The sequence below is a fragment of the Leptonychotes weddellii genome, chromosome 4, assembly GCF_054177405.1.
Source record: "Leptonychotes weddellii isolate Sample4059 chromosome 4, ASM5417740v2, whole genome shotgun sequence".
In the NCBI taxonomy this organism is placed as follows: Eukaryota; Metazoa; Chordata; class Mammalia; order Carnivora; family Phocidae; genus Leptonychotes; species Leptonychotes weddellii.
In genome coordinates, this window is record NC_138372.1 from 7,179,137 (window position 1) to 7,192,700 (window position 13,564).

The 13,564-nt window shown below is 62.7% G+C and overlaps 1 protein-coding gene across 2 annotated transcripts in view; it reads right to left on the reverse strand.

Annotated features, from left to right (window-relative positions):
- The window catches only part of CASZ1 (castor zinc finger 1), a 145,991-nt gene that overhangs the window by 18,087 nt on the left and 114,340 nt on the right, over positions 1–13,564 (reverse strand). For both annotated transcript variants that reach the window (XM_081816869.1, XM_081816870.1), the window contains 6 exons: positions 8,476–8,952; positions 4,571–5,405; positions 3,507–3,575; positions 1,897–1,987; positions 1,028–1,192; positions 16–188 (listed from right to left, as the gene is read on the reverse strand). In XM_081816869.1, coding sequence (XP_081672995.1) covers positions 16–188; positions 1,028–1,192; positions 1,897–1,987; positions 3,507–3,575; positions 4,571–5,405; positions 8,476–8,952 — 1,810 coding nt within the window. The remainder of the gene's footprint in view (positions 1–15; positions 189–1,027; positions 1,193–1,896; positions 1,988–3,506; positions 3,576–4,570; positions 5,406–8,475; positions 8,953–13,564) is intronic.

Below are 13,564 nucleotides of genomic sequence, written 5' to 3' on the forward strand. Positions count from 1 at the left end.
TGGCGCCCCGCTTACCTGCAGTGGAAATGGGTGGTCTTCTGCCCGTAGAACTGGCAGTCAGCTGTGCCGCAGTCCTCAGTGGCTCGGAAGCGCTGGAAGCCATCGTTGATGAGCTGGGTGTTCTTCTTGTGGAAGTTCTCGTGGGTCATCACGTCTGATGTGCTGGTATACACCTTGTTACAGCCCACCTGCAGGCAGGATGGCCGTCAGGGCAACTGAGGCCAGGCACCCCAGGGCCCAGGTCAGAGCAGCCATGCTGCTGGCCAGTGACCTCCCTGCTCAGGGGGGGCTTCGGCCCCGTAAACATCACCCTGGACGGTGGAGAGCCTCTAACAACCCCTCTGGCCCTCCAGGCCTCGCCTGTGCTCAGGGCCGGGTTGTCTTCAGGGCCCCCGGACGCCTCCCGGCACAGGTGTGACAGTCTAGTCCCACAGGAGGTGAGTTTGGGGTCCTCATCGGTGGCTCTCCCTCCAAAGCCCCTGGCGGTGGGCAGGGCTGGACCTGGGGGGCCTGGCGGTCACCTCCAGCCCAGGGACTCACTTCGTGGACAGTTCCTGGCACAGGGCCCTCCCCACCCCACCCGGGCTGGGCCAAGGCAGGCAACGTGGCCATATTGAGTAAAAACCAGTGGAATCCGAGCACTCTTGAAGGCTGGGCCGTGCCAGTGTCTGCACCATCTCAGGGCCCGGAGAGCGAGCCCCCCTCTCCTCCCGGCCCAGGTTGTTCCACGGAGCCCATAACAACCCCCTGACAAATACCCGGGGGAGGCGCGCCGGCTGCTATTTGCAACCCCCAGTCGCTCCCCCTGGACCTGACACCTTGAAAAAGCCCAGACTCTGCGTGGCATTAAAACAGAGAATTAAACAAAAAGCTCCTCAGGAACCATTTGCAATGCGGCTCTTGGTGTTAAAGCCTGAAAAATGTCGGTCTGTATAAACAGCTCCCTGAATTGCACCCGCACCAAGTATGGCCATGGGGCCGGCCCCCCGCCCCCCCGCCGCGCTGGCCCCCGGGGCGGGCGGGGCACCTGCATGCAGTGGTAGTGGGTGCTCTTCCCGTTGAGGTGGCAGCCGTGGTAGTAGACGCTGCAGTCGTCCAGCGGGCTGAAGCGCATGAAGCCGTGCTGCAGGGAGTTGTCACGCTTCTTGTGCATGTTGTAGTGACGGATCACGTCCTGCTTGCTCGTGAACCTCTGCGGGACAGCGCCGCGTGGGTCGGGGCCGGCCCCCCTACCCCGCCCAGACCACTGGCCCCTTGGCTGTCCCGGGGAGTGATCCTGCCTGGGGTGGAAGCAGCCCGCGTGGCCTCCGGGCCAGCACAGGGGACCGGAGACGGAGCCATTCCAAAGGCTCCGGAGGCCCCCCCCACGCCGACCCTGCCCTGGCTCCCCACCAGGCTCCCGGCAGTCATGCCCAGGAGCAGAGGAGCCGAAGCAGGCCCGGCCCTTCAGGCAGGGGCTCTGATGGGTGACGACTCCTGTTGCCCAGGACCACCGACGGGCTGTGCCAGCGCGAGCTCCCTGGTGAGCAAGAGGGACAACCCGCTCTGCACGTACCAGAGGTGGTTTTGACCATAAGTGACAATCTATCTGGGCCTCAGTGTGATCATCTGTTAGACGGGGCAGGAGACCTGACCTCACGAAGACACTGGGAAGTGTCCGATAAGGGACCTCTGCCTGCTGGCCTGGTCCCTGGGTCAGGGCAAGCCCCCAGTGAATGGGAGTTTCAACTATCACCCCGGGGATGCAGATGGCTCAGGATCCTATCAGACGCCTATCTGCGGCTGCTGGTTTTCTGGGATCTCTGCCTGAGTTGAGAGCCCCCAGCGCACTTGCGGGAAGCTCGTCTGCCGCTGGGCCGGCACGCAGGGGCAGGGCTGGTGCCCACCGGGCCCTACCTGGTAGTTGCACTCGGGGTCCAGGCAATGGTAGTGCTCTCGGTACTGGTAGGCGCAGTGGATGTGGCCACAGTGCTGACTGCCTGAGAACCTGCAAGGACGAGCGGGGGGCTCAGGCCTCTCGGGGCAGCAGTCCCAGCAAGGACGCTTCTCAGGCTCTCGGCCGGAGCAGCTGAGAAAAATGTGGGCCCATACCTCAGGGAAGCGCTGCTGGGGTTCAGGGGGGCGCAGGGCCCTGTGTGGGGGTGCAGGGGCAGCAGAGGTAGTCTGTAGGGGTGAAGTGGCAGAGGCCTAAGAAAGCTGGAGGAGGGATTGCGCCTGTTGGGAATCCCAGAGCCACTGAACTGCAGGCCTGTGCCCCCTGCGCTGGGAACGAGGGCCCAGGGAGGCGCACAGGCCTGGCACCAAGGTGGGGAGGAAGAAGCCGGGGCAGGTCGAAAGTCAGAGCAGAGACACGGGAAGACGCCTGGGATGGGAAGGGATGAGGCAGTGAGGGCAGGAGCCCCCCACGGTGGCCCGACTGCCTTTCCTGCAGGTGCCGCTGCTGGCCCCCCACCCAGGGCTAAGCCAGGTGCTGCAGATACAGGCTGGGAGGGCCCAGCTGCTGAGAGGTGTTAAAGCCTCTCTCTGTCCTGGGCTTTCCTGACACTTGAAACAGCCCAGGGTTATGAATTTTTAAAGCACAGCATCTGTTCGGCTTCCTGCAGCAGGGAGTGTGCTCTCCAGCCAACTCGGCAGCCAGAAGCCCCCGGCTGCCCGGCCACTGCCTGCCTCCCGGGAAACCCCGTGCCTTCTCTAGGCCCCGAGGCTGCCGGGGTGTGGCTCTCGGTCTCGGTGCCGGCTACCCTGGGGAGGCTGCTCTGGGGGAGAGCCCACAATGACAGCGGGAAGGAGACGGGCCTCAGACTGCAGGACAGAGATGGAGACCCCCTTACGAGGGGAGAACGATTTGCAAATACATATTTACGCTGAAGCTGCCAAAAGGGCCATCTGCTGAGGCCCTAATAATAATGATAATAATAATAATAGGACGGAGAGAAGCTGAAAAGGCAGAGAGGGTTGGGAAGAACCTAGAAGATCAGCAGAAAGACAGAGGCCGGGGCGCAGCCCCTGCTACGTGCTGCCCCATCGGGTGCTGGCAGCGAAGGGCCTGATTTGGGGGAATCTGTTAAGGCGAAGGTTCTTTACCTGCCCATCCCGCTGCCTTAGAAATGTATAGGAGCGGGTCTGGAGTCGGGCGCTGAGGATCAAGGCCTGGCCCAGGGAGCACACTGAGGCCAGGTCAGGGAGGACCATCGCCCACACCCCCTTCTCATCCCCACTGGTTCAGCTCTGGCCTGCGTCCCACCCAAGGCTCCATGTAAGCGACGGTGGCGCTCTGGGCTCACCTGTGGCCTTCGGACACCCTGGCCCAGACCACATCAGGGGGCAGGGGCTCTGAGATGGGGTGCAGTCCCTTGGGGGAATTTGAGGGCAGGAGTGCACAAGGGTGGGGAAGCCATAGGCACCTTGACACTGGCGGTCAGATGGACCTATGGTCCCACAGTCCCTAGGCGTTCCTGGCACCATCCCACCTTCTCTCCATGGCCGTCTCCTCCCCAGGGGCCTACCTGGCAATATATTTCTGGTAAATGTTTACATCTTCGGTGACAGCTGGTTTATCTGTGGGCAATCCGTTCCTGGCGAGAGACACACAGGGCACAGCCGATTAGCGGACGGGGGTAGCCTCATGCCCCAGGAGCGTCTAAGGGGCAGCTCCCTGCCCTGGGGCCCTGGCCCTTCCCTCTCTTGCTCTGTCATGTTCTGAGGCCCTCAAGGTGGGACTGAAAAGCCCTTTTGGCAGAACCTTGGCTCGGGTTCAATTCGCCCAACTCCGGCAAAGGCAGGACCATCCCAAGCTGGCCGGCTGGAGGGCTCCACCTCAGTCGTGGGCCCAACCTGGAGTCCAGCTGTGTAGGAAGCCTTAGAAGCTGGGGCCTGGCCTCCGTTGTACACCATGAGTCAGGAGGATGCTGGGAAGACCCCAGGGGAAGGGGCGAGAGCAGTGCCAAGCAAGTGTGGTTAGCTGGTCAGAACCAACCCCCCACGCCAGGCCAGTGGGCAACTCCCTAGATCAGCTCCCAGGTTGTGGGCTCTGCCTCAAGGGTGTGGGAGGGTGTCTCCCAGTCCCATACAATTGATCCACAGAGGATTTTACCATTGCCCGGGGGTTAGCAATGAGTGGGCTCACCCCCACCCCAGACTCCTGCCTTCTCTTGCTGCCTTCCCCAGAGCCCAGGCTCTGAGCCTGGGAGCCATGACCACCAGTTTGGAGCCCAGAACCCCTAACCCGGACTGGGGCTTCCCCAGCCAACCCCAAGGCTGCATCTGAGGTGGAGAAAGCCTGTCACTGGGAAATGGGGGTCACAGTAGGCCCCGGTGTGCTTGTTAGCAGATGAGCACACGTGAGAGCAAGTGTGCACACCGCAAGATGTCCGGCCCAGGAACCGGGCATGAGCGATTATGTGTGTGTGTGTGCAAGCACGTGTATGAGAACCTGAGCGTGTATTAACTTGTGTGTGTGGCAGATATGCCTAAGGGATGAGTGGATGTGTGCAGAAGCATGGGCTTCAGAGGCAGAGAAGTGGGCCTCCTGGCTACTCGAGTCCCGAGCTCAGGATGGGGCGTGACTTACTTGACAGTGGAGACGGTCCCCGTGGTGATGGAATCTGTTTTGGAGAAGGTCGACTTCAGGTACTCGGGAGTGTTGAAGGGCAGGGAGGCAGGTGGCTCAGGCCCTGGCCCAGGGGCGCTGGGAGCACTGGGCACGCTGGGGAGGGGCGCAGGAGCCAGGCTGGGGGTGGGCGGGACCTTGGCAGGGCCCGGCTTCTGGATGGCGCGGACATCATACTTGGAGGGGCGCCCCACCTTGCCCGTCTTGAAGGCAATGGCCCCGCCCATGTCGGGGCTGCCTTCCCCGGGCTTGAAGAGATGGAGGTATTTGACATTCTCCAGGTCGTACTTGGATGGCTTCTTGTAGGTGCTACCGTTCTGGGGCCGCAAGTTCTCGCCTGTCTTCAGTTTCTGGATGAAGAAGTCGTACTTGGAGGCGCGGGCCACTAGGCCCTGCATGGGGACACTGCTGTGTGAGGGCAGGGGCAGGATGGTGGCCTTGGTCTCCAGGTGAGCTGTGCTGCTGGGCAGCCTCAGGCCAGGCAGGGGCCCCGCCACCTCCTTGCCCGCCCGCTCCTCGGCCTTGGTGCTGTGGGCTGGCCAGGAGAGCTGCTCGCCGGCCTTGAGCTTGCGGATGTACTCCTCGTATTTGGAGAAGCGTGCCCGCTTGCTGAGGGCATCCTCGGAGGTGGGCAGCATGGAAGAGGTGGCCACCTCCGGGATGGAGCCCGCGTGCAGCTTCTCGAAGCTGATCTTCCTGGCCAGCTCGTCCCTCGTGTTCTGGTCATCATAGCCAAACATGCCGAGGAACTCGGTCATGGTAGAAGCCGCGTAGTCCCGGAGCGAGGAGGCCTCTCCTGTGGTGTGGGGAGAGCCCAGTCACCTCTGGGAAAGAGCAGGGTGGCCAAGGGATGGGGGGCACCCCCTCCCCACGAGCCCCCACCCACAGAAGGAGGAGGCTGGCGTGGGGAGGGGGCGGAGCACGACATGATCTATGGACATTTGGCTCACTTGTTAGGTTTTACGACTCTTAAATTAATTTGTTTTAAAAAAAAGTAATTAATACCGGGGTAAAATAAAACGAGTTCATCAATGCCAGGAAAATCAATTTCCTAAATGTTCTGGCCGATGGCTTTTCAGTACATTAAACAAAGTTTCATAAATGTCTCCTCTCTCTCGCCTTGGCCTAATATGAAAGAGAAGTCACTTTACTGGAAGTAAGGCCAGATCCCAACCTGCCTCCTCAGGGTGGGGTGACATGGGGGCTGGGGACAGGTAAGGATGTGGGGCAGCAGCCGTGCCATCAGGAGGGACCCCAGGAGGTGAGGGAGCCCTTGGGGACAGGGTTGGGGTGGGACTGGTTAAGCCCACCTGGGGGACTCTCCCAGACCCCCCAAGTGGACACACAGCCCCTCATCCCTGGGAGATGGAGGGCTTGCCCCAAGCCTCCCCAGGAGCTGGCCTCTTGGCTTCCCACCAGCCCCCCAGTGGCTGAGGGTCCCAGACAACAGGGTGGAGGGGGCAGGTGCCCTGCGGATGTGTTTACTTAGACTCACTCAGGGCTCTTTGCAGTGAAGATTTATGACGTGGGGAGTCCTACGAACCTCCCCTGTCAATCCTCATGCTTGCGTGTGAGGGTGGTCCCCCCGAGGAGAGTCCGGGCCTGAGAGGTTGGGCCTGCCAGCCCTGGCAGCGGACAGACTACGGCCCATCTGTGGGCCCCGCCTGTGCCCACTGTGGGGGCAACTTCTCCACAGGGACATGAGCAAACACCCGTGTGCATGCGTGCACACACACGCACACCCCCAGCTACCTGCCCAGCTCCACAAAGACACACACACGTGGACACAAACCACCCTAAATCCTACACGCCATCTCCCCAGGATGAGTCTCCTGATGGTGGAGGCAAGCTGACCCTATGCTGCCTGGGCTTTTCCTGTGGAGACCTGCCTCCCTGCACACGCCACCTTCCACCAGAGCAGACGTGTGACTTCCGGCACACCCAAACCTGCTCGTTCCCGTGCAGAAACTCGCTAAACACCTACTATGTGCTGTGCCCTGAATCGGGGCGGGTGCACATAGGAGGGTGAGACCCTCATGGGCCTCAGGGACACACACGTTCTCTGCATTCTCGTCTGAGCCCGCAAAGCCAGGCATACTCGGAGCAGCAGGATGCCCGGCCGGAAGTCCTAACAGCACAGCAGGGGAAGGCGTGGCTGAGGAAGGGGAGGCCCAGGACCCCAGCAGGGCGGCCGATGGGGGTCACCTCCCAACCCACATCCCCACCTACCAGGTCTGTGTGAGGACAGTCACAGGTAGCACCTGGCCCCCAAGGTGGGCAGAGTGACTCCAGGAGCCAACAGACGGCTGTTCCCTGGGGCAGGGTGGCCGGTGGGCCACTGTCCTGACCTCAAGCTATGTGGGGTGGGGGGGGCCCAGCCTGGGAGGAGTGGGCTCTGGCTGCTAGATTCAGTGGTTCAGGGACCAGGGAAAGGGGCTAAAAATAGCAGGAGGCAGCTGAGCCCTCACTATATATGGCAGAGAGACAGAAGGCTTTGAAGGGCAGGCAGCTTAGCGGAGGGAGGGGGCCCGGCAGGGGTCTGGGGCAGCCCAGAGGCCTGCATTCCTGAGCCCCCAGGCCCAGAGAAGGTGGCCCGAGCCCGGTGGGCGGATAGGGCTCCAACTGGTTCTCTCTGGTGGCCCGGGCTGAGCAGGCTGCCCCGGGTGTCAGACTGCAGTCCCATGGGGCCTCCAACCCGAGGAGGAGTGATGCCTGGGTCATGAGGCCACTGGCAGTTCCAGCCCTACCTCTACGGTCCCAGCTCCCCACTTGGGCTGAGAGAATCAGGAGCCAGGGCAGAGCTGGGCCTGGGAGGGGCTGGGGCCCCGATGGGACAGCGGCCCTTGTCCCTGTCCCTCCCTCTCCTCTGGCTCAGCACAATCACCTTGTGTCTGGGAACGGCAAGGGCTTTTCCTATCAGAGGAAACTGAAGGTCACACTTTTCCTCATTGATCTTGCAATGTTTGTTAATTACTCTGTCACTGATGTGGCGAAGGATAATTAAACAGCTCTGTTTATATCTTATATGCATAATTATGTAGCTGCGCAGGGCTCCCCGCGCAGGGAGGAGATGCGCCCCTCGCTGCAGGGGGAAGGGGATCGGGGAGCAGGCAGGGGAGGCTCGGGGCACCAGGCACAGGCCTGAGAAGGAGGCTGGGAGCGGGAGAAAAAAACCCCAGACCTGGGGTTCCATCCTAGCGGTGGTGACCCCCTTCCACCCGAAACTGCAGGCCCTCCCTCCCTGGAGGGGAAGGAGCTCGGGGCTGCTCTGAGTTGTAAGGACAAGGAGAGCCCAAAAGGTGGGCCTTAGCCATCTCGTGCACAGGAAAGAGGTCAGCCAGAGGAGCGCGTCCCGGGCAGGTGGGTATGATGGGACATGCAGGCTGGGCCGGGTGGGGCCATCCTGTGGCCCTGGGCCTCACCCCTGAGAGGTCCTGCCTGGGATAGCCAGTGTCCCCGGTGAGGGTAAGGCTTTTGGGAGAGGGCAGGGGAGCGTGGGAGAGCAGGCCTATCCTGGAGCTGAGCAGCCCCGCCCCTGCAGGCCCCTCTGTGCAGGTGTGGAGAGACAGTCCAAGAGTCTGTCCTCTGTCCTGCGTCCCTGCAGCCATCAGACACCACTGTGCTCACGGCCGCCCCCCGCCCGGCTCACCCTGGGAAGCTTCTCTCCCACCCCGAGCAAGTCTCCCGTTCTGGCCACTACCTTGGCCCTAGGCCCCCATGTCAGGAGAACTGGCGGGGCAGAATGAGGTACCGGTAAGGGGAGCACACATGGGGGAAGGCGGCAGGCTCTGCGGACCCCCTACTCCCCCCCAACGGGATCATGCCATCCATCCATCCATCCATCCGTCTGGGGCTCAGACACCTACCTGAAGCCTGCTTGGCACCGGGGCCGCTGTTGTCCTTGGAGGCTGCCCCATCAGACTCCTTCTCGCCTGCAACACCACTGCCATCCTTGGGGGGCTCTTCGCCGTGGTCCTCCTCGTCGCTGCAGCCCTGGGGCTGCACCATGTAGACGCCCTCGGGGGGCAGCTCCAGGCCCTCGCGGCCGATCCGTCCCAGGCCCAGCGCGGGCGCGGGCTCCTCGCTGTACTCGCCGTTGACCCACTTCTCGATCACCGCCCGCCTCTTGTCTTCCTCGCTGCGGGCGCCCCGGGCCACACCGGCCTCTCGGTCCCGCGGCCGCAGTGGGCTGCCCTCGGCCTGGGGGCCCGCCTCCGCCCCCTTCTCCACCACCACCTGGCGGCTCAGCTTGGCGCAGATGGCATTGAGCTTCAGGCCGCCTTTGCGCTTGGCCGCCATCGCGGGCTTGCCTGCGGGCGGGTCGGTGCACCGGGTGCCTTCAGCTGTGGGGCGGACGGAGAGGTCAGGGGCGGGCGCGTGCTGGACTCGGCCCCCCCCCCCGCCCTTGGCAGCCCCCAGGCCCCATGTCTTCCCAATCCTCCGCCTTCCCCGCACTGCCCCGAGCCTGGCTGGCGGGGCCTTGGGCCCTTCACCGGACCCGGAGCTCCAGGGGCCCAGCTCACCCGGCGCTCCGTCCCCAGAGCTGGGCACCGGGGCGGGCCTGTACTAGGTGGTTCAAGGAGGGCTTGTTTGTAAATGAACATCCTAATGGGTGATCCAGGGGCAGGCTTCTCCTCAGCACCTGGTTTCTGGAAGCATTTCCTACACTTGCTTGGCTCTCAATTCCTCTTCTGAGAGGCAGGCCACACATGACCCCAGATTGAGGAGGCGGTGTGTCCTCTGACACGCAAGGATACCGAGGCACGCACGCCAGCTGAGGGGCTGGGCACTGGGTAACACTGGTAAGTGACAGCATCTTGGGAGCATCTGCCACCCCGCCCCCCTCCATGGCCTGCCGCGCAGGGAGGAGACTGCCGAGAGCCAGAGAGCAGCCCGCACCAACCTCCTGCCTTCCTGTCCCAGCCACAAGGGGCTGGCACCCTTCCCCACCTGAGCATCTCTTCCCTGGCAGCTCCTCTGCCAGACCTGGTCCCTGGGCCCCACCGGACTCCTACCTCTGCTCACTGGAGAGCCCCAAGACCCCTTCCTTTTCCCCCCAGCCACCCAGGGCCCTCCGAAGGCCTCTGTCTTTCCTCCCTCCCCTCCCCTTCACAGACCCGCTCGAATTCTCTGGCCATTTCCTTTCCTCAAGCCTCAGTGAGGGCCATTCAAGGACAGCACTCCTGATAGTCCCTCCAAGAACCGCTCATCCCCATCTGGGGATCTCACTCTGCTTTCTCGGCCTCGGCCAGCTCCCGCAGCCCTTGTAGACCTGGCTGATTCCGGGAAGCCCATGTCCCCGCCTGGAGAAGCCACAGCTGGAGCAGGCTGGGATTCCTCAGATCCCCAACAGAGAGCCCAAAAGTTGCAGTTGCGGTGCCGAATGCCTGCACATGACAGCTCGACAGAAACTCTAACTAAGGCCGCCCGAGGCCTCGCCACCTTCCTCACGGCTGCTGAGCGGGGCGCCCAGGGTCCGGGGTGGGGGGGATGGCGCACGGCAAGTCCCCTCACCACACAGCCTGGGACCTGCCACAAAGGCCAAGGGTGGACACACATACACATGTTTGTGTATCTGTCTGTCCTCCACCCTTCCATCCGTCCATTTAGTCAACTCCTGTTGTGGGCCAGACCCTGTGGTGGGCTGGGCACACAGGCTCAGCCCACACTGGCTTTGGGCACAGGGGGCCCCACTGGAGTCTCTCAGTGGCAGGGCTCCCTCGCGTGTCCCTCAGCGGAGGAATGGGCATGTCTGAGTCTCCACCCACAATGGTCAAAAGGCTGAGTGAGGGCAGGGGCTCCGCTCCCAGGGCCATGGGCAGAAGGGGCTTCCCTATAATGTGTCAATACCCTAAAAACCCCCACACCTGGAAGCCCCCTGAGAGGCATGCTCAGACAGGATGACCACACCTGGGCCCCTGCCCAGGGACCCTGTTCCATGAGACTTGGCTTGTGCACCCGGGTGGTTGCATAATGCCCAGCAGCCCCAGACCTGCTCTGAAGCCGGCCGCCAGGGCATATGGCCTGGGGCCCTGGGGGCCCAGTGACTGAGACCAGGCTAGGTAGTGTTCACTGCCAGAGAAGGTTCTGCTTGGCTCACACCAGTCCTCCCAGTCCTGGGGCCCTGGCTCTGCTGGGCCCCACCCTTGCCCAGGCCAGGGGCCCGCTCTCCCCAAGTTCACCCAGATCTCCAAGTCCATGCTGCCCATGCCCAAGTCTCCAAGCACTGACATGGGTCCCCTAGTCACACCATCCCACCCAACTGCTGGGCCAGCCGCCAGGCTGCACGACACCAAGTTTCCTCCAACAGACCTACAGGCAGCAGGCCTCACCTGGTCCCCTCTGTCCCCTACCCTGGTTGGGAAGGGAAGGGGGGAGTAGGGGAGCCTGCTCTATTTTTACCAGGAGGTAAGCAGCCAAGTGTGTATGGCAGACAGCAAATGGATCTATAAATATTTATCCCAAGGAAGAGGGAAGCAGAAGCTCCCAGGGCTGCACTTGCTGCTGGTGACACCCCCTCCCTGGGTTCCCACCCATCCTGGAGCCTCCCGGCACTTGGGCCCACCCAGTCCAGCCCACCCTCCCCTGGTCTCAGCCGTGCGCCTGGCTCGGTCCCTCCTGGGCCCCCACCAGCTGCGATGCAGCTGTGCACCCAGGGCCCACCCCCAGCCCACAGGCCCCTTTGCTCCGCCTACACCCCCCACACCTGCCCTCCAGATGCTGCTCTGCCCCAGCCCACCTGCCTTCCAGATGTTGCCCTCCCTCTGACTCTACTGCTGGTCCCAGGGGTAGAGGTGGAGAAGGCGTGTGGGCCTGGGGTGCAGGGCAGGAGGCAGAGGCTAGGGCAGCGGTAGGGAGTATGAAAGAGCTAAGGTCCATCCGCCTTCCGGCCCACTCCGCAGAGCCCTTCTCCCCTCCCCCTCCTTCAGGGCCCTGGGATATACAGACTACCCCCCTCGTGGTCTGACCCCAGGCTCCTGTCCATGTAAACATTCCCCCGACTTTCTTCCCTAAAATATAAACGCCGTGGCCAGGCCTCAATGGGAGGAAGCCATCCGTCCCCGGCCCTGTCACTGCCCCTTTCATCTCCTTCCCGCCACCAGCCTGCCCGCTGCTGTATTTACACTGGACACTTCCTCTGGGAACAATACTGCCCAGGAGGCAGGCTTGGGCCGGAGGGTGGGAAGGCGAGGGGACTCCTGCACTGCTTATTCAGGGACAGGCTCCAGAAAGGAGGCAAGGGGCGAGGCAGCTGAGGTGGGCCCAGTCAGGCCCGGGGGAAGGAGCGGCCAGGACCTGCACGCAGGAAGCAAGCCCAGCGGCTCTCCCAGACTCTAGCCTCTGGCCCAGGCAGCTCTGGCCCTGTGGGGTGAGCCTCAGGAGGTGGCACAGCCCCAGGGCACAGCCTGGCTCTCCCCCTTGCTAGCTCACGGCCCTGGGCGGGCTCTCCCCCCGTGAAAGGGCCACAGGACTTTAAGGTGGGAGAGTTCTGGCAAGCAAGGACCTGAGAAAAGGCAGCTGAGTCCTGGGTGGGGGGGGACAAGCAAGCAGGTGTGGTGCACATCTAGGCACAAGATCCCAAGACCTGGAAACCTCACCTGGCCCTGAAGAGAGAGGGGAGACCAGAGAGGCTGGGGGGCCTGGCCGGGGGGCAGGCTGCCCACTCAGCAACAAACGCCCCCCCTCCCCCCCCCGCATCAGCTCCCAGGGTCTGAACCTTCCCTCCCGGTGCTCCAAACTCCACCAGCCCACCTGCAAGCAGCCCTCCTCTGTGAGCTGAGCAGATCCTGGCGGCAGGCAGGTGGGGCAGAAACCGGACTTTCCATGCACATTTCTGGGCACTATCTCACGATATGCCTCACGGTGACCCAGTGAAGCAGGGACTGCCCTCATCCCTTCTTTGATAGAAGAGGCAACTGATCCTGGAGCCGCGCAGACACCCCAGAGCCTGGGCTCACAAAGGCCCCAGGCTCAGCAAGGCGCTGAGGCTGCCACCACGTCCCCAGTTCAGGCTCCTGGGTGGGCTGTAGGAAGTCCCAGGCCTCTCTGCCCCATCTCCTCCTCACCCCCACTCCTGATTCCCATAACACGGAGCCCCCTAAAGTGTTAACTGCAATGGGTAAAATGGTGCAGCAGATTGCTACAATAAATAATTTACTGATATTTATAAATATTCAAATCAGCCAGCTTCAGAAATCAAATGAAGGGAGGGCCTCGGGAGAAGGGCCGGTTATGGCAGGAATCTCATCACTCCCTCCAAAGGCTGAGGAGGCCAGGGCTCCTGCCAGTTATGGGGGAGACAGGGGGGCTCCCATAGCTGCACCTGGGCCCCTGGTCCCAGATCCCTGGGGACTAAGGGGTTGGGGGTGGCTGGAACGGCTCCACCTCCCGGCCAGGTTGGGGCCAGGCCCTCCCCTGACCTGCGCAGCCTGTGCTCAAGGGGATGAGAAGCTCCAGTGCCCAGCGCCCATGGCCTGGTTCTCCAAGTTGCTTGTCCTGCTGTGTGTGTGTGGGGGCAGTCCCTGGGGGCTGGGCAGGCCTGGCAGCACCCCCCAAACTCGTGAGTAATGTGTTTCGGGGCCGGGCGGCCTGTCAGCTACCAGGCTCCGGGTGCTTTATGGGCTCTGCCTGGTGGCTCTGAACTCCCTGGTAGGAAATAAAGTTCTCCCTGTGCGTCCCTTCTAAACATTTCACTCAGTGGAAACGGTGTTTAAGAAAAATGAGGACATATTTCTTCCTAAGGATGCAGTGTCCCCTTTGGGCAGCCTAACGCCCGCTGTATATCAGGAGGTGGGGAGGCAAGGGCCAGGCACCCATCCCTGGGGTGGGGATGCTCCAGGGCCCACCTGCCTGCGGCCAGGCAGCTCAGGGGCCACGGACACTGCCAGGCCACGGGCCCACAGCCCGGAGTGATAGGGCAGCTGGGACCCTCTGAATACCTCCTGTGCTAGAGAT